At 39.7% G+C, this 23,714-nt stretch overlaps 1 protein-coding gene across 4 annotated transcripts in view; it reads right to left on the reverse strand.

The window, feature by feature from the left end:
• SCAPER (S-phase cyclin A associated protein in the ER) overlaps positions 1-23,714 on the reverse strand; it is a 141,925-nt gene that overhangs the window by 80,454 nt on the left and 37,757 nt on the right. For all 4 annotated transcript variants that reach the window (XM_064668442.1, XM_064668440.1, XM_064668441.1 and 1 more), the window contains exons 14-20: positions 23,508-23,619; positions 22,925-23,065; positions 20,478-20,633; positions 18,841-18,983; positions 15,049-15,130; positions 14,786-14,938; positions 13,514-13,621 (exon numbers count right to left, since the gene is read on the reverse strand). In XM_064668442.1, coding sequence (XP_064524512.1) covers positions 13,514-13,621; positions 14,786-14,938; positions 15,049-15,130; positions 18,841-18,983; positions 20,478-20,633; positions 22,925-23,065; positions 23,508-23,619 — 895 coding nt within the window. The remainder of the gene's footprint in view (positions 1-13,513; positions 13,622-14,785; positions 14,939-15,048; positions 15,131-18,840; positions 18,984-20,477; positions 20,634-22,924; positions 23,066-23,507; positions 23,620-23,714) is intronic.

The following is a 23,714-nucleotide window of genomic DNA, read 5'->3' on the forward strand; positions in this document are numbered from 1 at the left end:
AAAACAGTGAAATAATATTTAATGTTATAGTATGTGATGGAGGTCACATATTACCTTCCCAGGAAAAAACAGTATTATTTTTGTCCTGTTTATAATATTTAACAAGAGGTTATGAAAATGAAGTCAAATTTTAAAATAGATCTTGGGAAAGAGATTATTTTACACTGGAGAGAACAAATAATGGGTATTTTCTAAAAAGGGAGAATAATTATTAAAAGAAGAATAAATACTGTGCCTTATTTTCAAGAAACTGTCATTTAACAAGTATGAACTCCAAGCTGACATCTTCTCTCCTCCAAGCTGCCCTTTACAGCTACATGAAACCTGCTCTATTATCATAATTCATTATATTAAAGAAGCTAATTCTGGTTTTTATTTTAACTCTTCATGAAAATCTAAACTTGCCTTAACTTTATTAAAATACATTGAAACTATTCACTACTCACAATATTACCATTTATTAGCGGGAATATTACTTTTCCTCTCACATGAACAAATCTGAATTTAAGTAAAATATTGGTAAAATCTCCGCTTCCCACAGAAGAAATGCTAAACAATTAGTTTAATGCCAGTTACTAGAATGTATTTACACAATTTTTAATCCACTGAGGCTTATATCTGTTTTCTTGTAGAATACCAAACATATTATGAAGTACAGGTTATCACTGCTTATTAGGATAATTTAGCCTTGAATATGATTAGGGCCACAATCAGAAGTGGTTATTCCTTTCTTTTTGGTAAGTATCCTTAAAATTCAAAGTAAAAGGTGAAGCCTTAAAAAATTTATGGACAGCATTTTCCAGAAAACAACCTATATTTTCTTTCACTGATTGAGGAAAATACTATGCCTGTTGAAAACAAAATAAATCTCTGTGAAATTTCCTGGAAAAAGACCACTTAGTTTTTGGAAAGCATTGCTGCATGATATAACCTAGCAATATATATTTGGTGAAAACAGTAAATGAAATAAGTATCTTAAATCATATAAATGCAAAATGAACACTGAATTAATATTAGACATAAGTAATCCAGCATAATACTCTAAGCAAATTGTAAAAGTAACATCGACTTTCACTTTGCTCCACTGCTACCCTGGATACCTCCCAGCACACCTGAGCACTTTTTCCTCAATGTATTTGAGGAATATTGAAGTTCTTCAAACTGTGCATGTTGTTATATATTGCTACAGCCACATCATTCTAACAGCTTCTGTAAGCATTTTCCCTGCCCTTAATATTATTTAATTTTAGCAAGACGTACTTAAAAGAAAACTTCCTAAAGGTATCTCAGAAGGCTGTGCCTGTGAGTCTGAGCCAGGAGGGCAACAGTTTGTGATGAGTTAGTTCTTAACCCACCTGTAGCAGTGCAGAACAGAATCAAAGAATCATAGAATGAGCTGGGTTGGAAAAGATCTCTGAGATCATCCAGCCCAACCCTCGATCCAACCCCGCCGTGGTTCCCAGCCCATGGCACTGATGCCACATCCAGTCTGCCCTTAAACACCTCCAGGGATGGAGAATCCAGCCCCTCCCTGGGCAGCCCATTCCAGTGGCTGAGCACTCTCTCTGTAAAGAATTTCTTCCTAATATTCAACCTAAACCTCCCCTGGCACAGCTCAAGACTGTGCCCTCTTGTCCCGCTGCTGGTTCCTGGGAGAAGAGCCCAACCCCCACCTGGCTCCCCCCTCCTGTCAGGGAGTTGGAGAGTGAGGAGGTCTCCCCTGAGCCTCCTCTTCTCCAGGCTCAACAACCCCAGCTCCCTCAGCCTCTCCTCACAGCACTTGTGTTCAAGCCCCTTCACCATCCCTGTCCTGGCTATGAAATCCAAGTTCAATTTTGTCTCTTTAGAGAGATGTGGCCCACTTAAAAATAGCTTTTCCCCTAAATTTCCCTTAAAAACCAGAAGCCTGGTCATAAGGTTCAAACTTCACAGGAAACAATGAGTTTGAGCCTGTCAGTGTTGAGAAAAGAAAGGATTTCCTCAAAACAGACTATGGCACTACTGCTTTGCTATCAAGTTTCTGGGTACTTCACTTGTGACATCTATTAAAAAAGCTATTTATGAATTATTTTGGTGGGATTGGGTGGGTACATCCCTGCTTTCCAAACGGCACCAGTGCACCTTGGCACCACCCTTAGCTTAGCTCATGCCTCACCAGTGAGATGCAGCACTTGTAACACACAGAACAAAGGTTACTGTAGCTCTACATCTTTGTTCAACAGTGAAACTGGGACTTTGGTTCATCAGATCTTCAAACTATTGTTTCTTCCAAGTGACAGTAGAGCAGAATGAAGAGGCCACTGTGGAATGGCCTCCCCCTCAAGAGGGGCAGCACTGCAACCACGGGGTCACACTTGTGCTGGGCAGGAATCAGGGAGACAAAGCTCTGCATCCCCTTCCCAGACACTCATCTCCTTTTTCATCATCTTATCTGTGGCTTAGCAGAGGACTTGAAGGGAACTACAGGGTTCACCAAGCACATTCATCCCCCAGCCTGTGGGGCCAAGAGAGCACAGCCCGTGGTCACACCCGTTTGTTCACATGAACCTCCGGGAAGGATGGTTCTCAGAGTTCTCAGCTTTCACGTGTGGCGCTTTGGGATATTATCAGACCTCATACATACAGCTCATTAAAGGCAGACTAGAGTAATAATACCTTGTGTCACAAAAACAGTCACTTCTGGAAGGTACAGATCAAAGCGTGGGATTAGCACAGTGGGCAGATCGACACCATTCAGGTGTGAAACAAGTAAAATTAATAGCTTGGTGTTGGATGACAACTGGTACCTGAAGAGAGCTGCTGCCACAGCACCCTTCAAAGCAGGGGGAAAATATTTACTCCCAACCTCCTACCAGTTACCTGAAAATATTAAGGTTTGAAAATCCACTGAGTCACACTGAAGTACAGGATGTCCCATCCTTTAAATAACTAAATTAATGAGTAATTTTACCTACATGGCCATTAGTTGGACAGGTTAACATATCACAAAAGTAACAACCAAAGGGAGTGAGGCCAGTGCAGTGTTTTCAAAGCAAACTTTCATTTAAGCCATAATGAAACTCCTCAGTCTCAGGGGGTGTATTTCTAATAAAGGTAATGCAGAATAACTGGGTAATCCAGTCACTTCTTCCTGAAAGCCTTTCACTATTTTTTGTTATTATTTTTATATAAGTAAATGTTATATGCTGTAAGAATTTCTGAGACTAAATTAATTTACCCTCTCCCTAAAAGCATTCTGAGTTTGTCTTTACGACAAGTGAAGGGTCATTATTGGCCTCATTCTGTGCTATGTTGAGCATATTCTGACCCCAAATCCCCAGGTCTAGTAAAGCACCAGATCTTTGGAGAATTTAGGCCATTAAAAATGCAAAGCATTATTAAGTAGAGGCTCTTTTTTACTGAAATCTTCTGTCATTAAGATTTGTATTCACACCTACTTGAAAATGTTCAGTGAGGTTTCAGTCCCATCAGTTTTAGCTGCACAATTTCTCTAAATCTCTGTTTTAAAGGCTTATGAATTTTGCTGGTTCTGTCCTAACAGAACACTCCCTGTCTCAGGATTAAAACAGAACCAGCTATGATGGTCATTATGTATCAGATTTCTGCCATCACTTCTCATACTTGCTACTCATCCTCTCAGCTCCACAGCTGAAATCAATGCTGGCACAAAACAAGGGATCAGCTTTCCCAGAGATGGCAGAATCTGTGCCACAAAGAGCAGCCAGACTGTTCCATGCTGGGATGTACAGCTGCAAAATATGGAAACAAGAACAGAGGGCTAATGTATTTCTTCATGATCCCCTGTGTATGTTCCTCTGTGTATACTGAGATGATGACGGCTCAGCAACCCCTGAGAGTAGAAATACTCCTGCTATTTCTCTCCAGTGTTATTTATGTGCATTTATCAAGCTTAGGGTTACTTCTAAAAATCCCCAGGTATACTGGACCTGCTTCTTAGAGGGAGACTCTCAGTCTCTAGCTGAAAAAGCTATGAAGCAGAAAAGTAACATAGTAAATATATTCCAGGTGATATTGAACTGCATTCTGTACAGACACATGTTGCTATTTGACAAAGCCATATAACCTCTAATAATTTTTATATAATGCCGAAGTAATTTTTAAAACGACATAAATTTCCTGTAAAAGTTCCAATACTTGGTTTACAAGCAAGGTGATAAAGACTAACATTAAATGCACATGTAAAACTGCAGCCACCATGAAGCAGACAGAAATTAGGTTATTTACAAAAAATGACTTTGCTTTTCCTCCCTTCTCCCTCCATCCTCAACCGGTCTGACTCTCAGTCACTGAGAATCCTGAAACTTTCCAAATGTGACAGATGGGCCTCATCTACAAACTACAAGAGAAATTGAGTTGCCAAAACCATTAAAGCTAAAACTAATAAGGTCACCCCTGAAGTCACATTCTTGCTGGTTATTGCCTAGTCCCATTCAACTGCCTGAAACAGAAAATCTACCCTGCTCGTTTCATATCGTGAAGTTGATAATTTTAGTTGACTAAGCACTTCTTATAACCAAGTTTTTCTCTCTACACTGAATTACACTCCTTTTTCTTACCTGACATGTTTACATTTACAGGAATAACAGCATTATAATCAATATCCTCTGCAATACATTTTCAGACTGTAGAACAAATAGAATTGCAAAGTTTTTCCACGAGCAGTGTAGCAAATACTACAAAATGCTGAAATGCTATATAGCTGAGCAGGGTCCACTTCTGCTTGGATGAGGAAAACCATACCATAAACTGGATTCTGAACCTCAGTAATCTATATAAAATACAACAGCTGGAGAAGAAATTTCCTAATTGACATCCTCTTCATACAATACCTATTCACAACACCAATACTCTTCACTAGCTCTACCCATTTAATATCCTGATTCCAGCAGCAGCAGCCACGTATCTGTCCATGCAGATGAAACTTTGGATATGTAAGTATTTATCAAAGCAGAACACAACTGCAAAATTATGTTCCTACCCCATCTCTGACTATGACACTTCTTGGCTGTCTGTATTACATATAAGCTACTATTTCACTACTCAGCAAATATCCGTAGGAACATTATTAAATTGTGCAGTGTGCCAAACAGAATCCTGCCCCACGAAATTCCTCAGTCTAAAGTTAGGACCAAGCGTAACACAAACACTTATTTCCCCTTCCTTTCCTGTTAAGTAAGTGTTGCCTTTTCACGAATTCTGCCTGGGGCAAGCCTGAGCAGGCAGGACAATCTTACAGCAAAGCCTCTGAGCCAAGAAGAAAAGCCCAGCCTGGCTGTGTAGCTGCAGGGCAGCTGGAATTTCAGTCCCTGTGCTCACTCTGCTCTGGGCTGGCTCTGCCACACGTGCAGGAACAGCCAGGCTCTGAACACCCAGCCAGGTGCTGGCAGGGGTGGGCAGGACCAGCACCCAGCGCATCAGGTATTGTCTGGTGCCTCCTCTGAGCTCTGGGGGGTCCCACAAAGCAGCTCTGCAGTGAAATCCTCTGTCCAGCTCCAGGCAGGGGAAGGTCTGACTGTCCCCTGTCGGTTTGTCCTGCACAGAGTGTGAGCCAGGGCTCAGTTAACCCTGGTCCCATTATTTATAAACTAACCATGTCATTTAAGTGGAAAACCTTCCCAGCCACTGGACTTTCACTCGACAAACTGAGCCAGAATGACCTTCCTGAATCTGAAGAGTTTATAGAGGTTTTTTCCTCTGTTATTTTTTCATTTTCATTCCCTTCCATATTTCTGGATTCTGGCCAGAACTGAAGCAGGAGTGCCAGAATACCATAAGACTGGTTATTCTTATTATTTTTGTATTCTTTCCAACCTTGAATCCCCCCTTCTGAAAGAAAAGGCATTCTTATAAGTTTTCTAACCCAATTCTGCAGACCAAGGTAACTTGAAAAACATCTGACTGTAGCTATTTACCTCAATTCCATATTCAGAGCACTCAAACACTTGTTGTTACTTGCCCCCTTATATCAGCATTAATATATAAAGAAATACTTGTAGTAGCTTATATCATATAATAATGGCTGTCATTCATTTACCATTTTAATAAAAAATACATATATCAAACGGACTATTTTCCATAAAGGTAAGGTACATAAGGAATATATTCTAACAAATCAATTGGTAACTATTCTGAAGGCTACTATACCTTTTGGTTCTACACCTCTACCTGTTACAAAAAAAACACCCCCCTATAGGGGTGCAGAAAATCATTTAAATATGTTTTCAATATTTATTACCAATGTCAGGAATAATGGTTTCTTACTTGTGTATATAGTCACTTATGGGATATATTTGCCAAATTTTTAAGGTTTTTAAAGGCTCAGTTCTAAATCACATTACCACAGGAATATTTGTTCACGATTTTACTACGTTTCAACAAAACTCCTCAGTATTTTATTTTTTCCTCACAGCCTAGGACAATATTTAGTATGGAAAACAGATGCTGAAGCAGACTGTGAGTTAGATCAGAAGCATATTTCGATTTTAAACAATGACAGCTTGAAACACAAATGATCATTAATTCTTAATCATAAAGAAATCAAATACTGTTATAAGACCACAAGTGACGATCCACTCCAAAATATGAAGATTCAGATTAAGAAAAGGTATTTACCTGTTACCATTAATAAGAGTTATTATAGTTGATACATATATGAAGAAACAGGTTATAAAGAAACAAATATTCACATACTATTTCCTTCACATCTTGAATTTAATTAATTTTTTTCATGATCCTGCTTTTCAGCATGCCCAAACTAAATACTATTTTTACTTTTTGTACCGACTTTCAGTCACCTTGCTTGTCCTTAAATTCAATGACACAACAGTCTGCCACCAAGATAAATAGCAAATAATACTCTTAATAGTAGGGTCAGATATTTCTTTAAATTTTTAATATCATTCCCTTTCCCACTTGTCGCTCCAAAATGGGGCAACAGAAAGCAAAGTGAAGGTGTTTCCTCTGTGAGAATGAGAATTCTGCATCCTGGCCATGGAAAGCATCCCTGCAGACGAGGGGGGAAAGCTGGAAGGCACTGACATTATCATGTGGCTGCAAGGGCAACTGAGAGAAACAGGGAGATGAGAGTGCACTTGGCCCTGCCAGCAGTAGTTTTTCTTACTGGCTGTGAATATCCAAGACATCCAAGCCAAAAAGAGGAAGAGTGCAGCTGCTGGCACTGATCTAGCACAATTAAAGGCACAGCCAATAAACAATTAATCACGTACGTTTTTGCCAAGAAAAACAACACTTTATAATAAATTAAAGGTAAGAAGCTACTGCTACACAAAGTACAACAAAGCAGAATTGATGTATGGAGCACTGAGAGACCTTCTGCAAGCTGCACCGTGGATTAGACTTTCTAATTACTTGATTGTTCATGACAGCTTCTTCCAGGACAGAAGCATTCACAGCAGAATGACATGGCCTGAGTTCCTGGGCTGAAAGGACCACAGGTATCCAACAGATATGAAAAATCCATAAACAAAAAATGGACCACAGATGCTTGGCCCAATTCCACTCCTCTAGCAACACACAACCCTTCTCTAAAAAATAATCCTTCCTTCCTCAGGAAAAAAACATTGAGTAAAGCCAACTCAGCCAGAACCTGAGGCTTTACTGGGATGGGGGAGTTCTTGTTTGCAAGTGATTTACAGGTTGCTTCCACTGAGCCACAGAGAAGAAAAATGGGCTACTGTTGGAGAACTATAATCAGATGCCAAGAAAAAAAAAAAGACTTTACAATGAAGTCTATATTCTGTAAGTCTGGGGATAAAAGACACAGGAATATTGTTCTACACATGACCAAACTATAGTTTGCACCACCATGCTGCCCAGAACTGCCTTCAGTGCTCTGTACCACCAGAGCTGAGTGGGGATCATCTCCCTGTACTGCACTGGTCTGACAGAGCAGGCAAATGTCACCAGAGATGAAGGGCAAACACACCCCAGGGCTGCAAACATTGGGCACACAGACTTCAGCTGGGGCTGCCCCTTCCCTGGAAGTGTCCTAGGCCAGGTTGGATGGGGTTTGGAGCAACCTGGTGTAGTGGAAGGTGTCCCTGTCCATGGCAGAGGGTGGGAACAAGATGAGCTTAAATGTCCCTTCCACCCCAAACCATTCAGTGACTCTGTGAATACAAGTAAACATGTAACACACACGTGAATGTTCCAGAACAAAAAAGAGAACTATTAATTGTGTGTAATAATTTTTAAAAGACCACATACCTGTGGGTATAAATACCTCAAACTCCTCTATTAGATGACACTAAAAAATTAATAATCTTTATTATTATTATTTTCCACTTTGCTTAATCATATCTTTTAGACATGTTACCAAAGGAGTTCATAGAACACTATTATTCATTTAAATAGAAGAACTTGAAAACACTGATTCAGAAAGGAAAACAAATGCATTCTTTTCAATACTGCTAAAGCTAAAGCAATAAAACAATAGTTATATTTAACTGTTAATGAAAACATAGTAAACTAAAAAAAAATAATTTAGCAAACTCCAGGCATCATCATGTCCCAGAAAAGAAAGCTCCTTGTAAATACTGAAGAAAAAGAGCAAGGGTAAGGCATGAAACTATTCCCACATCTCTTTCCATCAGTAATTTCCTCTGCAACAAATAACGGAAGCGGAACATAACTTTGAGAGAACAGCTCCATTTCTTTCAGAACGACAACTCCTCACCCTGAAAAGCTTTTAGAAATTCCAACTGCCAGGAACATCAGCTCTGCCCGTGTGCTGTGCTGGCTGTAACCCTCACCTGGCTGGCACAGCCCTGCCCAGGCTGGCTCCCAGCACGTCCTGCAGCAGCCCCAGCCTGCCCGGGGGAGCTGCCAGCACAGCACAGGCTGTAAATCACAGCCTGGGCCCTGGGCAGGGCTGTGCCAGGGCAGGTTCACACTGCAGCCCTGGCCAACTGGGCAGCAAACACTCCTGAGGGAGCTTCAGGCACTGGCCAGCTGGTTTTTTCAAAGGAACGTGGGTGGGCTCAACCAACCACGTCTTTATATAAATCCTCACATTTTAGCGCTGTCAGTCTTCAGACAACAACCACCTCTCTGCTCCATCATGGGATTATGTTTTCATTTGATCTAAATACACCTCTTAGAAGTTCTTTGTTTCATTTATATAACGACAATAGAGTCGGTTTTCTTCCCTGATAAAAAAAAAAAAGGCACATTTTTCACATATGCAAACAAAGGCTCATTAATATTCCTCCATCCTGCTTCGGAATACATAAAATTTTAGCATGCACCTTATATAAATTAAGCAACTCCTGCCAAGTTATCTATTTCATCTGGTTTTTAGAAGTACTTTTCACTTATTGGAAACATTCATAGACCACATGGCATGACATGATTTATATTCTAAAAGTACCTTTAAACCATGGCATATAAATAAATGCCAGGAGATACAGACAAGAGCTGGGACAGTGGTTCAAAGGGAGCAAGCTGTAAGGATTACTGATCTTAGGGGTATTTCTCAAAGCAAACTAGGACAGGCAAGAAAGGCAAAGACAAAAGGGAAAGCAGAGGGGCATAAAAATGGATCAATAGGAGCTACAAGTGGGAGCAAACATCTACAAGGTCCTTGCAGAGACCCCTCAGCCTAATGAAATCACCAGGTGTTGTCCTGTGGCTTTCACAGGCACCTTCTCAGGGAGGTCTTTGTGTCACACAGGCTTTAATTCAGCAAAGTAATTAGTCAGGACTACAAACATACTAATTGATTCCAGTGAAGTCAATGAAAGCAAATTGCTCACACTGTTTACATCTTTTGCTGAGCTGAAAGCAATATGGATATTGAGAGAGGGGACGGGAAATCAATAGCACAGAAAATGGCAATGCAAAAAGGAGGGAAAGCTGAGAGTTTGATGGCAGAAGCCAGGCATTTAAGCAGGGAGAGATAATGGAGACAGAACGTTGTTACTGCACGGTGAAACCACGTGGGACAGAGAAAGCTTCAGAAAGGGAGGGAAGGAAAGATGGCTTTTAGCCTGCTGGAAGAGTTTTTACCAACTGTGTGAATTCATCTATCTATAAAAGGCCAGAAAAAAGCGAAGTTACAAAGGAAGTAAAAAATGTGAATAGAACTTTAATTTGCTTGCACATGTTTCAAAATGTTTCAAAACCCATAGGTGTTCTCTGTAAGAGAAATCTCCATCTGTTTCAGCTGGAGACTAATAAACCACTAAATGAGGGGATTTTCACCCAAAAGGCTGAGGTGAAACAAAGCTGTCACACAATCTGAGAAAGAACTTCAAGCTTTTTCATTTTTAGTGTCCTCCTTCAAAGCAAAACTCTTGTGTTTGTGTGTTCCACCAAGCACATCACAGCCACAAGTGAATTCACCTCACAGGATGGAATTAAACATAATACACATTTAATTCCAAAACAATGGGATGCTGCTCCAACATGAAGTCTGCTTTTATCTCTGAAAATGTAAAAGTACAGAACTTATAAATGCTACAGCAAAGGGAAAAGCCCTAGAATGTATCAGTTTCTTTTTCCATCTGGCAAGATCAAATCCTAGCATCCACCCAGCCTGGAAAATTCAGTGTCAATGACCATTTAGTACAGTTTTTAACTTTCTGTTTACAGTCAAATCAACCAAAAACAATCCTTACCATGTGAAGAGAAATGATATAATCATTTACTTAAATCAGTTTCTGAAGTCTTAAGGAGATACCTAAATCTTACCTTCTGAGACACCAATACAGACGAAAATATTTCAAGTCCTGTGATTTCTCAAGTAATAACAAAGAAATTCTATGATCAGATTACAATTTCAAAAAAGCTTTCTTTCTAGGCAGCTCCCTATTATACTGAGCAGGCTGAACACAAAATGAGTCAGAGATCAAGAGTAAGTTATCTGGGGTGTCAAGTGCATAAGGTTAAAGGTGAAATTTTATTAGGTCAAAGGTGATATAAATAAAATCTTTTCTGTCAAAGAAGAAGGGTCACAGGCAAGACATATATAATCTAAAGACATCACAGATGACAAGTAATAACTTTAAGTAGTACAAGTATGTTCTCACTAGAGTTACCTTCACTGACTAAAAAATTGAAAACAGTGATAAATAAGTAACCATGGGTATTATAAAGCTTCCCTGGGACATGGTTTTACTTCTATGTAATACTCTTGATTTTTTTTCTCCATTATTTCAAAACTTGAGAAGTTACTGAAGGCTTTAGTTGTGGAGGTGGCATTAACTGTGCATGCTGAATAAAGGGGTACACAAAGCAGACTGCTCCAATAAATAAAACTACTTTCCTACGTTGCAGTGACCATATCCCTAACATGCATATCTTACTACTGCTCTTTGGAAAAAATAATAAGTAATGAAAAGGAGAGAGGGCCTCAAGCCAAGGAAATTTCAGATTACAAGAATATAATTCAGAATGTTATACTCAGACTAATTGAAATATAGCTATACATAACATATAAAATATTTAACAGTGGAAGCATCCATATGTTGCCAGCATGCTAAATACTGTGCACCCCCTGAAGAATATTAAAATCCACTATCATAATCCTCAAACTGTTCATTCAGTTAGAACTGCTCTCTCCTTTCTCTCCTGCATTATTATTCAAGAGAAACATACATTTAGCCTTAAACTTGGTCTTAAGTTCACATCAAAATTTTTTGCTGAGAAACCCTGGATTTAAGCACATGATGTTGGACACCACAAAAATCAGGATCTCTGTGCCCTCTAGTGGAACTTCTGTTTCCATCAGCTGGGTGCAAAAGCAGCTGTTGGTACGTGAAGAAAATATGCTGGAAAGTACATGTTCCCTATGCCAGAACAGAGTCTATCACACCTTGCCCTGCTCTGGGATTTCCTGGGATACCAGAGATCATCAGAGCATGTCTTGTCACCATCTAGCATGGGTTCAGGTTGTCCAAAAGGAAAATATGATGTTATTTGCTTCCCAAGCTCCTTAAAAATAAAGCTACCATTGCATGTGAAGAGAGAGCAGAGCTGTGTGGAATGGAGAGAGCAAAGGAAGAGTCCTGAGCAATGCCTTTTTGGGGAAGCTGGGATTGTTAAGCCACCACATCACGTGCTGTGAAGAGTGGATAATGCTAAATCAAAAGGAGATCCAGTTCACTGTTTTCCTCCAGATTCAGCTGAGCCAGCTGCCCAGCAAGAACCACAGCTCAGTCACCAGTGGCCAGACAGACACCAGCAAAGGCTGGAGAGATCCCAGCCCATCCCAGTGCTACAGACTGGCCACACTTTGGCCTCCCAGCTTGTGTTTCCAGGCAAAGGGATGCAGCAGGGAGCCTCCTCCCACACATCCAGTGAGGTACCCCTGGCACCTAAACACCAAAATCACACAACTGCCCACTAACCACTGTCCAAGAGGAAAAAAAGCAGCTGAAAAAACAGTTTATGTACTTTCATTACAACTGGGAAGGGGTGGCAAAGTGCAGCTCAGCAAACATTTAACCCTCCAGACTCCTGTATCTCTCCAATTATCTTTTTCTGTTCTTTCAGTGATAACCAAGAACCACCCCTGTGGGTTTCAGGACCTCAGAGACCTAACTCTCCAAAGCTTTTTAAAAAAGCAAAGATGTTACAACTGGATGTAAGAAGCTGTAAACACAGATATTTTAGTACATAATAGTAACAAAAACTGTGAAGGAAAGTGAAAAAAATTATGACAACTGAACGGTGTCATCGGAAACAGATTCCCAAACATGACCAAGTTAAACCTGAATCAGCACTGAAGAACTGGCCTGCTCAGTATGTCCTCCTGACCCCTGACAGGTATAATACACAGGCAATCACAATTCTTTTGGGATGTGGCAGAACTCAAATTCCCAAAGAAAAGGCCTTGACTCAACCCTGTAGTTCAATTCAGGCAGCAGCAAAGAAAAACTAAACCAGACAACAATTCAGGTGTCTTTTCTACAGCACAGTCTCTTGATTTAGTAAGAAACATCCTCAACTGCTTCCTAAAAATCACCTGAAGTGCCAACTGTTCTAAAGAAGCTACTGAAAAACTAACTATTGCTCTTCTTAGCAATGTTAACACTTAAAAAACATTTCCAACCTTACATTTTAAAGTAATTTAGCACTACAGTTTTGAGCACTAAGGACCTTGATGCACAGGACATCACATCTGACCAGGTAAGGAAGGACTGAGGTGTTTTCAGCAACAAGAAGGAACAAAGGAAAAATGCCAGATGCCGACACCTGCAATATATCAGATTTTTATGGTAAAAGGATTATAGTGAGATGAAAAATGCCTTTGATTAATAGAGATTTGTCGCATTTTATAGAGAATCTGTTTCAAATGGCAATTGCCTGAAGCATTTGAATGCACTGTTTCTTTCATTTATTTTCATTAGTCTGCTATGATTCCCACGCTAAATGTTCAATTCCTTTATAAGAATTCTCAAGACTTTCACAGGCTACTCAGCTGAATGGCATTTAAAACTAGAGATAATATAAAAAATATGACAAAACTTACCACTTCTTCATCTGAAAGCTCTCGTCCTTGTATACTACTGTTTTCTCTCACAGCTTGTTGGTGTTTTTTCCCTTTAATGTGGCTAAATAGATACACTTCTGATGAAATCTGTAATGACAGTGACTTAATAGTTATTTTTCCTTTGCAAATTCCATCATCCATAAATAACAGTATTTAAAATATAATAAAAAATATGCCAATTTGTCAGGGGTATGTTCAGAAAATTCAAGCACAGTACTTTACTCCTCAACCTAATTTACATAAACATCTTTTCTGCAGGACTTAGGAGTAAACTACAGAATGATTTGCTAGCCAGCAGTGTAATAACAGATTAAAAAATCTTGGCTTCTCATCTCATTCTTACTTCAATCTACCTTCATATATTGGATTTTCATTCTGAGATGCATGATCAGTGAGTATTGCAAGACTCCAGTCTGCTGAGCCTGAGTTTCTGTTCCAGCACTGCCTGAGGTGATCCCAAGCAATGTTGCTCAATTCAGCAATTACAGGAAATAATGCTTAGTAGCATATAAGGCTGCAATAATGCACAGTCCTTGCAAATCAGTGAAACCAGTTATCAACAAGAAGAGATCTCCCACCTTCCTGCTCAGTGAGTGTATGGCTTCTCTTCTGCATTTTCCCTGGGATACAGGGAAGGGCAGACACAAGCAGAGATACCTGGGAGGTTGGAAATCTGCCAGGCTTCCAACAGTGATCAAAAAATAAGACAATGAAGGAAAAGAGGAGACAAAGCAGACACTAATTTTCCCTTCCATCCCTTTTAAGCATCCAACCAAACTCAATTCAAGGATTTCTTGAGTCTGATGTGGTTTCTCCATATCCTTCAGCGAACTTCAATCCAATGAAACCTGTCCAATCAACCCCTGAACTCACAGCAAATTCAAACATCCACAGGATCTCAGAACAAGGTGTTCACAGCTCAGCTACCTGCTAGGTAAAGAACCACATTCCTTACTTGGCTTTAAACTACCTTCCATCTGATGCTCCAGGATCCTCGCTTTTCTTGGCAGAGACAGGTAATAACTGGGCACTGCCCACACTTTCCACTCCACCCACAACTCTACAGTTCTTTCAAATCCTCCCTAACCCATCTTTATAGATTTACATAGATAGAAGAATGCAGAGCAAGGTGCAGAGCAGAGGGGACACAGTAGATGTGCAACACTCTCATCTGTGAGTGAAGCACAACTTGTACCTTCATGGCTTGGGTTGGCCCAGCAATTCCCACAGTATTCCCTGGATCCAACTTACCATCACATTGCATAATGAGCACTGCTTCTTTCGTTCATAGGGGGTGAGTTTTGGTGCATAATCAGTATTAGCATGTCTTCCACTACTTAATTCAGCTGCTTTCTCTTTTCTTTGTTCAATTTGTTCCATGTGCCTTCTAATACTTTCATCATGCTGAATGGAAAATAATCAAAGCAACGAAGAAAAATCACGTTGAATTACGGTGGAATCAAACTGTGCAAAGAAAAATGGATGTATTTTTCAACTAATGTATCCTTTCATACCTTCAGCTGAATCTTCTTCTGTAGTTCTTCCATGGCTTCTTGCTGAGCTGCAGTAAGAGCTGCCAACCTCTCTTCTCGATCTCTAACCAAAAGACAAGAAAAATAGGGAGAACTTGCAATAATGTAAAGCATGAATAATACTGACAGATTTCTGTTAGAAATGGAGAAAAAGAACACTCAGAAATGAAGCTGAAGATGGTTCAGGAGAAAAGAAAAACAGTAAAAAGCAACTTAGTTAACAGAGAATACAAATATTTTCACTGGAATGATTTCATAAAGACAGACACAGAACCTCTGCAGCAGAGCCTGGACCATCCTTCAGTCCAAATCAGAGCAATAACAGTCAGCAGTGAGGAACGTGAGACCATGTCACCCTTTGCATCCTGAGGGCAGTGTGTTCTACAGAAACATTTCATCAGAGGAAGTTTGAATACAGGAACTTACAGATGAAACTCCGACCAACATCTAACGGTACAGCTGTGAGTGATAAACTGATGCTCTGGAATCCTGCAATTCTAAATGTTCAAGAGACCAAAGGAGAGCAGAAGAGGAGACATTCATCTGTCACCTTCTCCACGGAACTGCAGCCAGGACCTACTTTGCTCACTGAACCTGTGTGCCCTACATCCCTCTTCCCAAAACTGAACATGCCTCACACTTCAGTTGTCCTCTTCATTTTGAGCAACTCTTCTTCCCCTCCCCAGCACAGATCTCATGCATGTGGGTGTCAAAAGAGTCTGTGAATTCCCAAGCATCACCTGTTGAAGAGATTTGGGGTTCTTTCCTGTCTGAGAAAAGGTAACAGTTTCAAGAACAACTTCCTAGAGATCAGTAAGCCAAGGGAGCTATGAAATCCTACAAAGGAAGACAGTCAGCAACTCATGCTGTTTGTCCAAGAAGAAATGGGATGGGAGAGCAACACTTCTCCCAGAAGCCTGGCAGTTCTGAAGGGCCAAAAGCTTTGAGTAAAACTGAGCTATGAAGTCATTCAAAGCCATCAGCCATCTTTTTAAAAGGCATTCTAAAATTAAAGTAGCTTGAGAGACAGAACTAGAAAGGTTAACATAAGGAATATTACCCAAACTGCAATGGGTTTTGTTATGAGTGGATTTTTGTTTCTTAAACAGAAATCTGATAAAAAACCCAAAATCATTTACATAAAAGTAAAGGCTCAGATAAAGTAACATTTGAAAACAAAAAGCCACAGAAAATACAAAAGCAGATAGGAAAGAAGATGGGGGAGGAAGTAAGTCACATGATAAACACTAAACAACTGTTCTTTCAGAAAGAATAAGTGAACTCTTGACTTGCCATGGGTGTGGGGGGTGAGGAAGAGACGATGGACAAGAAGCATTAGGTAGTTTATGTGCTGTCTCCCCTGAGGTATATAAAGGAAAACTGAACTACAGTCTTTGTATTTTAAAGAGCTCCTGACTCACATCAGGAACTGAAACAAAACACAACTAACACATGACCCAAACCCAAAGCTTATTTTAGCTATTTCTTTCAGTTCGTGGTTTTACGTATTTGTTTAATGCTACAAACTCCAACAAATTATTATCATTGCATACTTTGGGTTAATAGTATTTGAAACAAAATTCTCAAGTTTCCATTTATAAAGCACCAACATTACTCCTGCACAAGCCCTTCTGAAAGCATTCTTTTCACATGGTTTGGGTACAGTATATGATTTCTATTGACAAGAACAAAATTTTCCATATTATGGATTTCAACTCTCTGGAATATAAAAATACTTTGAAATTACAACTAAAACCTTACTGGAAACAAGTTAATGTACCATAAGGGCAGAGGGGCTTTTAAAGTCAGTTTTAAGTACACTATTCCTTTCATACAGATGCTTTAATCACCACCAGATGCACATGGTAAAGCTTATACTGAAGAAACTTTAAGAAGATATTACAAAAATTATTCATTCCAGCAAGTATTAAATCTTCAGGATACAAGCTAAATCCTAGCAGCAGGAAAAAAAACCCCAAGAAAACACCAAATGATACCCCGAGGTTCCACCACAACACACTGAAATCCAGGATGGAGGGGACAGCACAGCCAACTTCCTGTCAGGCTCATCCCTCCCTGAACTTGGAAACCAGGAGAGAGAATCCTCCTCTAATTCTGCTCTGTTAGAGAAACCCCAGAACTGTTATTAAGGACATGTAATGACTCTGAAGCCATTCTGACATAACAGATCGTAGGAAACCACAAATACATTCTTTCCTACTCTTTCCCAAAATTATCAGAAAAAAAAAAGACAAAAAAGGCAAAATCTCTCCTGTGTAATCAGCATCTGGCAAAGAAAAACAAGTGCAAGCACGGTACTGCAATATCAAGTACAAAGTGTTTGAAAACTGAGTGTTATAGCAGCAAATAGAGAGGAAATTTGCTGACACACAATACTAACAGAAGGGAAATGGAAACTGCAGTTTCTCACATATCATAAGGAAATAATTGGGGTGCAACAAAGGGAAGTGGCAGATTATCACTGACTAAACAAAAGGAGCGAAGAATTATGTGGTTGGAGCTGTTAGACAAGTTCTAACTGTAGAAGAGCTTAGAGGACAAAGATGTCAATGGGACAAATATCTCACATTTGCTCACTGTGAGGATTTCCTCAAATTCCAGAAAGATGCAGAAGCCTTACAGATGCAGTGTCTACCTTCCCAAAATAGCATGACCAAATTCTCCCTCTCAGTCCTAACCTTCTTCAAGTGTCTGTGCACGACTGAAGGATTCATTCCAACTCACTGTATCCTACTGTGACTTGGTTCAATACACTGAGGAAAGATCCATGAAGTCCTGGGAAAGGCTGTAAATCCTCCCCAGAATTCATTACACATCTAATGGAAAGCTAAATCTCTTTATGATGTCACTCATGACTTTGGAAGATGAAAGGTGATCAATACATTTCTGAATATTTTACTTGGAGAAAAAATACTCCCTTTGTGACAACTCTGAAGAAAACAAGTCATGACAACAGAAATGGATAAAGAACCATTCATGACACCTGTCACTGAAAAAAATGTAACTTCTATCCAGGTTTTATGGAATGCCTGTAGAAGGAGAACTGTAGGAAAACAGGGAGTAATAGGAGGTGAACACAAACAGAATTTTGCAAATTAAACAAGCAGAATGTAGTTTCCCCTTTCAGACTTGAAAGCAAACCTCTCTCACACTCAGTGTTCACTCTCTGCACTTCATTTTTGGCATAAAAGAAAGGGAGAGGAGAGCCTATGTGGAAACCTCCTTATGAACTTTTGATTATGGACAAAACCATAAACCAAGTAGTTCACAGGCAGTAGAATTAATGAAGCCTGATTTCCCAGTTTTGTGCTTCACAAATGTGATCTCTGGTGTCTACAAAATAGTGAAATTCAATTGATGCCAGTAAGTCCAAAAGTTACTGGAGAGTGGAGGAAATGGGGAACATGGGAACATTAACCTTGTTTCCTTTGAAAACTAAGGCAAAATATAAAAAAGGCAAATTACTAAAAGGCCTTGTCAGCAATAACACTTAGATGAATGTAGTAACATATAGTCTTGCATCTTAACATTGTGCATGTACCCAAGGAATACAAAAATCTGTTACAGAACTTATGATGACTCACCTGATTTCTTCTTTCAAACCACTCATCAAGAACAGTGATCAACAGTGATCAATGCTACCTTTTAAATTCCTGACCAGCCAGGAGGGTCCTGCCGTTCTGGGGAAGGTGCATTTTGCTGGAGAGGAGAATGGTGAGGGGCAGGGACCCAAAGAAAGGATTGCCAAGTTACCTGGCCCTCTCCCGGGCTGCATCTTCCCGGGCTTTCTCCTTCTCCTGCCTCTGCTGCTCAATCCGCGCTTCCTGCTCCTTCCTCTTCATCAGCAGCTCCTCCACCCGCGCCTGCCGCTCCGCCTCCAGCGCCCGCTTGCGCTCCTGCGGAGACAAGGCAACCCCAGCCCTTCCTTTAGGGAAAAATTAAGAGGGAATCAACAGAAACTGTATTTAACGCCTGCTGGTTGCATTTTGTCTTTCAGGATGGAGTAAGAAGGGCGTTTTTATGGAATAAACTGCAAATATGAGCCTGTTCAGAAGCTCGAGCACACGCTGAAAGCGAGGCTGGATGAACTAACCTGCACATTAATTAACCATATATTTTGCTCATTCTGAAGAAGTCTATGCAATATAAAAGCTTATTAGTCTAGTTCACCAATAAGATTATTTGAAAATATTCTAAACATCCTACAGGATACAGGTAATGAAGAAATAACAAAATATAGGGCTCAAAATGTATTGCTCAACTGTTAAGCAACTTGTGCATGGAAAAAGCACAGCAGGAAGCATCAGCTTGATCCTTGGTCTGGCAGAAAGGATACAAAGAGAACAGTGTGGCCATAAGTGGGATTTAGGACCAAAATCCTGTCTGCAGTGCCTGTTCAACTGCCAGCCTAGGAACAGACCTATGCCTACACAACCCAGGAAAGGGCTACAAAGGGGGTAGAGAGAAGACAGAGTTAAAAAAATCCAAAACCACAGAAAGGAATTCAATTATAACTGTGATCTGGAAAAAGGGAACATAAGTAACTACAAAAAACGGGATCACTGGGATTGGGTTTTTAATAAACAATCTAGAAGGGTACTTTTCACTGATAATTCAATTGACCCTTCGAAATCCATAAACTTCCAAATAATCTCTCAAAAAGAGTTTTATCCAGCCCTTTTAGAGTATCTTCTGCTCAAAAAAATGGCCTCAGAAGCACTGAAGTCAGTAACATGCCCCATTTTTCAATAAGGAGATAGGATCAGCTTCTAAGCCTAAGAACTAAGCTTTGGCAGAAACTGGATCCAGAAGTGACCTACAGTTGTGGTGATCTGACATATGTATAGAGAGGGAGGAGGGAGTTTATATCAGAAGAAAGCTTGGTTTAGATTCTAACATAGAGAACAATGCCAAAAAAGTGGATGCATGAGGCTGGGAAAACCTAGTACTGAAATGCTGCATTAAAATAAAAAAAAAAAACCAAACAAAAAGCAACCAGAACTCCAGGAACACAAACACATTTGCACTGTGGTTTCCCCTGATCCTGTAAAAAGTACTGTAATTATGACAGCAGGCATATGTTAAGGACTATCTTACTGTTTCCTCTCTCAAAGTTTTGTTTATGAAGAAGTAACAAATATTTTCCAAAAAACCCTTAAGACAGGCACGAGTCACCTGCCCAGCAGTTGTGGCACTCCTGCTATGGGGGTTTTTATGATTTACCTTCCTCCCTTTAACCACGGAAACATTTCAAAGGAGAAACATATTAGAATCCACTTTTCCAAAGCTGAACAAAGGAGGGAAGACAGAAAGCAACGAGGACTCTGCAGAGCCAAAAGGAAACACAGCCCATGTTTCCCTGTCCCCCTGCAGCCACAGAGATGTTGTACCTGAACTGCTTCATCACGGGCTTGTTTTTCCTCCTGCCTTCGCTGCCGCTCCTCCTGCAGTTCATTTAAACGCTGCTCATACTCCTTGAGTTTGTTCAGCACGTCGTGACGTTTGTTCTGAGCTTCCAAGGTGTTTATAAATGCAATTTCATTTACCTGCAAATAATCAGAAAACACAAGAAAAGGCCTGAGAAGCTGAAACAGGTTTCATTCTTAGGGAATTCCACCCATTCGATAAACTGGTGGGACGTTTCTCCAGAATGGGTTGGAAAACTACCAAGTTGAGAATAAGTCTTTAGAGTTTTTAATGTGGGGTTTTTGTTGTTTTGTTTTATTGTTTTGTTTGTTTTAAATGAGACAACCCATGGAATATAAAAAGAGAAACCGAACTGTATCAGAAAAAACAAGAAACTTTGGGTAAAATAAAGAAAAATCTTCCCAGTCCTCCCAGCAACAAGATTTCATCAGTCTGTTCTCCCATTCATAACATGTGGAATGTTAAGACCTAGATGGATAAATCAGCAAAATAAGTAAGTGCTAGTAGAATCCAACAGGTCTTTTGACCTGACTTTAAATAAATGTGTACTTACTGATTAAAAAAGTGAAACTATATATGAGTAAGAAAAAACTAAACAAGCTCACAGTCTTCATATTTCTTATCCATATAGCCAACTTCATAAACATATATTGCCTTTTTCAACCACAGCATAGTGCAATACACAAGAACAAAAAAAGAAAAGAAAAGGCTGGCTTAAAAGAACTTCAATGTGTACACTAAAAAATTGAGTAAAGAGAACATACATGGACAGACAACAACAGATCACGTAAAGGGTGGTAGGATAATATCTGTAACTTTGTTTACTGACTAGAATCCATTTACAGGATGGATTTTACAGGTCAGTAAACAAGCAAGCACTGGGAATTTAGATAACCAACTGGGCAGCAACAGTTACCATGGGTTGCAGTTATCCTACTCATCAGCTATTTCTCTAAAGCCTTCTGGCCCAACTAACCTTTATTTCCACAACACAAGAGCCTCACGAGGCAGCAGATCCTACACATTTAAACACACACAATATATGAAACATCTGCTTATCTGGGGAATTATGGCAAGTGTGATTTAGTTAATGTAATTACAGAAGTCACACTGTGTAATGAAATAATAATGAAGGTATGTTAGAGTGAATTAGGTTGTCTAGAAATCATTTTAATCCAAGAGACAGGAACAGCAACTAAGTAAAAAAGCTAAATCCGTTTTAATCAAAGTTTTGTTGTGCTTGTCTTGAATAACACAGATGAACAGCTGCATCAATCACAGCTGGGATACATGCTCATCATACAAGGAAACATTTTGGTTTTAAGGAGATGGGATAAACAGTCTTTAAAATAAAATATTTTATTTGTATTGTACTGCTTTTGACTGGGATAGAGTTAATTCTCTTCACAGTAGTTACTATGGGACTATGTTTTGGATCTGTGCTGGAAACAGTGCTGATAACACAGGGATGTTTTAGTTACTGCTGAGCAGGGCTTGCACAGTGTCAAGGCCAAGTGACCAAAGGGATATTTGAGAGCACAGGACATCATGTGCAGCAACAAAAGCACGGGGGAGGTTGGCAGGGGTCGCTGCTTGAGGACTGCCAGTCATTTGCTTTTGCACCACTTGTCTTTCTTGGGTATTATTTACCTCTCTTTGTTATTTTCCTTCTCCTTAGAAGTGATTTCCCCCTTCAGTTATTAAACTGTTTCTGTGTCTCACCTTTACACTCGTGACTCTCTCCCTCACCCCACAGGTGTGTGGTTGTGTGGTGGTTAGTTACTGGTTGGGGTTAAATCATTAAAATGTTTATCAGTCATATGAATGAGGCAAACCAAAAAGCACCCATCCAGTGCTCACCTTATGGAACTATGTATTAAGTCAGAAAAGCACTAAACAAAATACTTATTTTAGAATAACTGCAGGTCTCTATCTATTTCCAGCTGCTTAACAAATCAGTGGTACAAAATACAGAAACAGAACTACTGTTAAAGGACAGAAAGCTTGATCTAGAATAGATGTTTAACAAAGGAGAAGAGCAATGAACTCCCCCCCTTCTCTTTCTACATGTGAAAGGCAGAGAGTTGATAATCACATCTCCTACTCCTTCCAGGACTAGGTACCACTGAAAATGCTGCCGTACTCTGCAAGACAACTATCAGCTCTTCTACTTCAGCCCTCTCTTCTTCCAGTCCAACCCACCACGATGTCTAATAACAGCTAATTCATTTAAATTCATACTAGAGAAAAATGGTCTGTTTAGACATCAGCATCCACCTGCTTCACAGTTCACAGGTGTTCATGTCTAACTTGCACCCTCTCTCAGAACCTACTCGTGAGCACTCTCGAGGTGCAACATATATAAAAGCATAACTCTTAAACTGTTCCTCTCTGAAACAAAGTAACTTACCTTAGCTTCTTCCTCTTGTGCTTTTTTCACAATTGCTTGTAGCTGCACTTCACGTTTGAATTCTGCATGGAGTAACTTCTCCTCCATCATCCTGCGCCTTTGATCTAATAATTCTTCTTTCCATTTCCTCACATCTTTCTCCTATGTAGAATGAGTAGATTTGTTACTAATACAGCAACTGAAAATAGGGCCTGAATTTTCCTCAGGGTTTTCTAATACTCGAAGCTTTCTTCATGGAAACAAATACTTTCATGCCCTACACAAAGCCTGCATTAAGTTTAACCCAAAGTACACTGCTTTGGGTTAAACACCCAAACTGCTTCAGTTTAGTGGATACATGACAGACATTTCTACTTTTTATATCGTCCTTGAGTCTGAGGCAGTCTAGTATGTCACCAACACTCTCACAGAAGTTCATGATTTGAAATAATGTTTTCTTTAATAGCTGTGAAAACTACGTAAACTCAGACTCAGATGCAAACTGCATTTCAACCAGTTTTAATCTCTAACATGTCTAGACTGTGGAAAAAACCCTCTTTTCTGAAAGGCAGCAGAGCAGCTCTTTACATTACAGAAAGCTTACCCTCTCCATTAATTTTTGAAGCTTCAGTGTCTTTTCTTCACGTAACTTCTCTCTCAACTGTTGAGCTTTCATTTGTTTCTCTTCATGTTTCTTTTTGGATTCTGCTATTGTTCTTTTAATAAAAACCAAAGCAGAGCAAAAGCAAGTGAGACAACATTAACTGACAGTGTAGCTAGCATTTCTATGTAATTTCAGAAAGAGAAAAAA

Source organism: Pseudopipra pipra, chromosome 12 (assembly GCF_036250125.1).
Source record: "Pseudopipra pipra isolate bDixPip1 chromosome 12, bDixPip1.hap1, whole genome shotgun sequence".
Classification (NCBI taxonomy): Eukaryota; Metazoa; Chordata; class Aves; order Passeriformes; family Pipridae; genus Pseudopipra; species Pseudopipra pipra.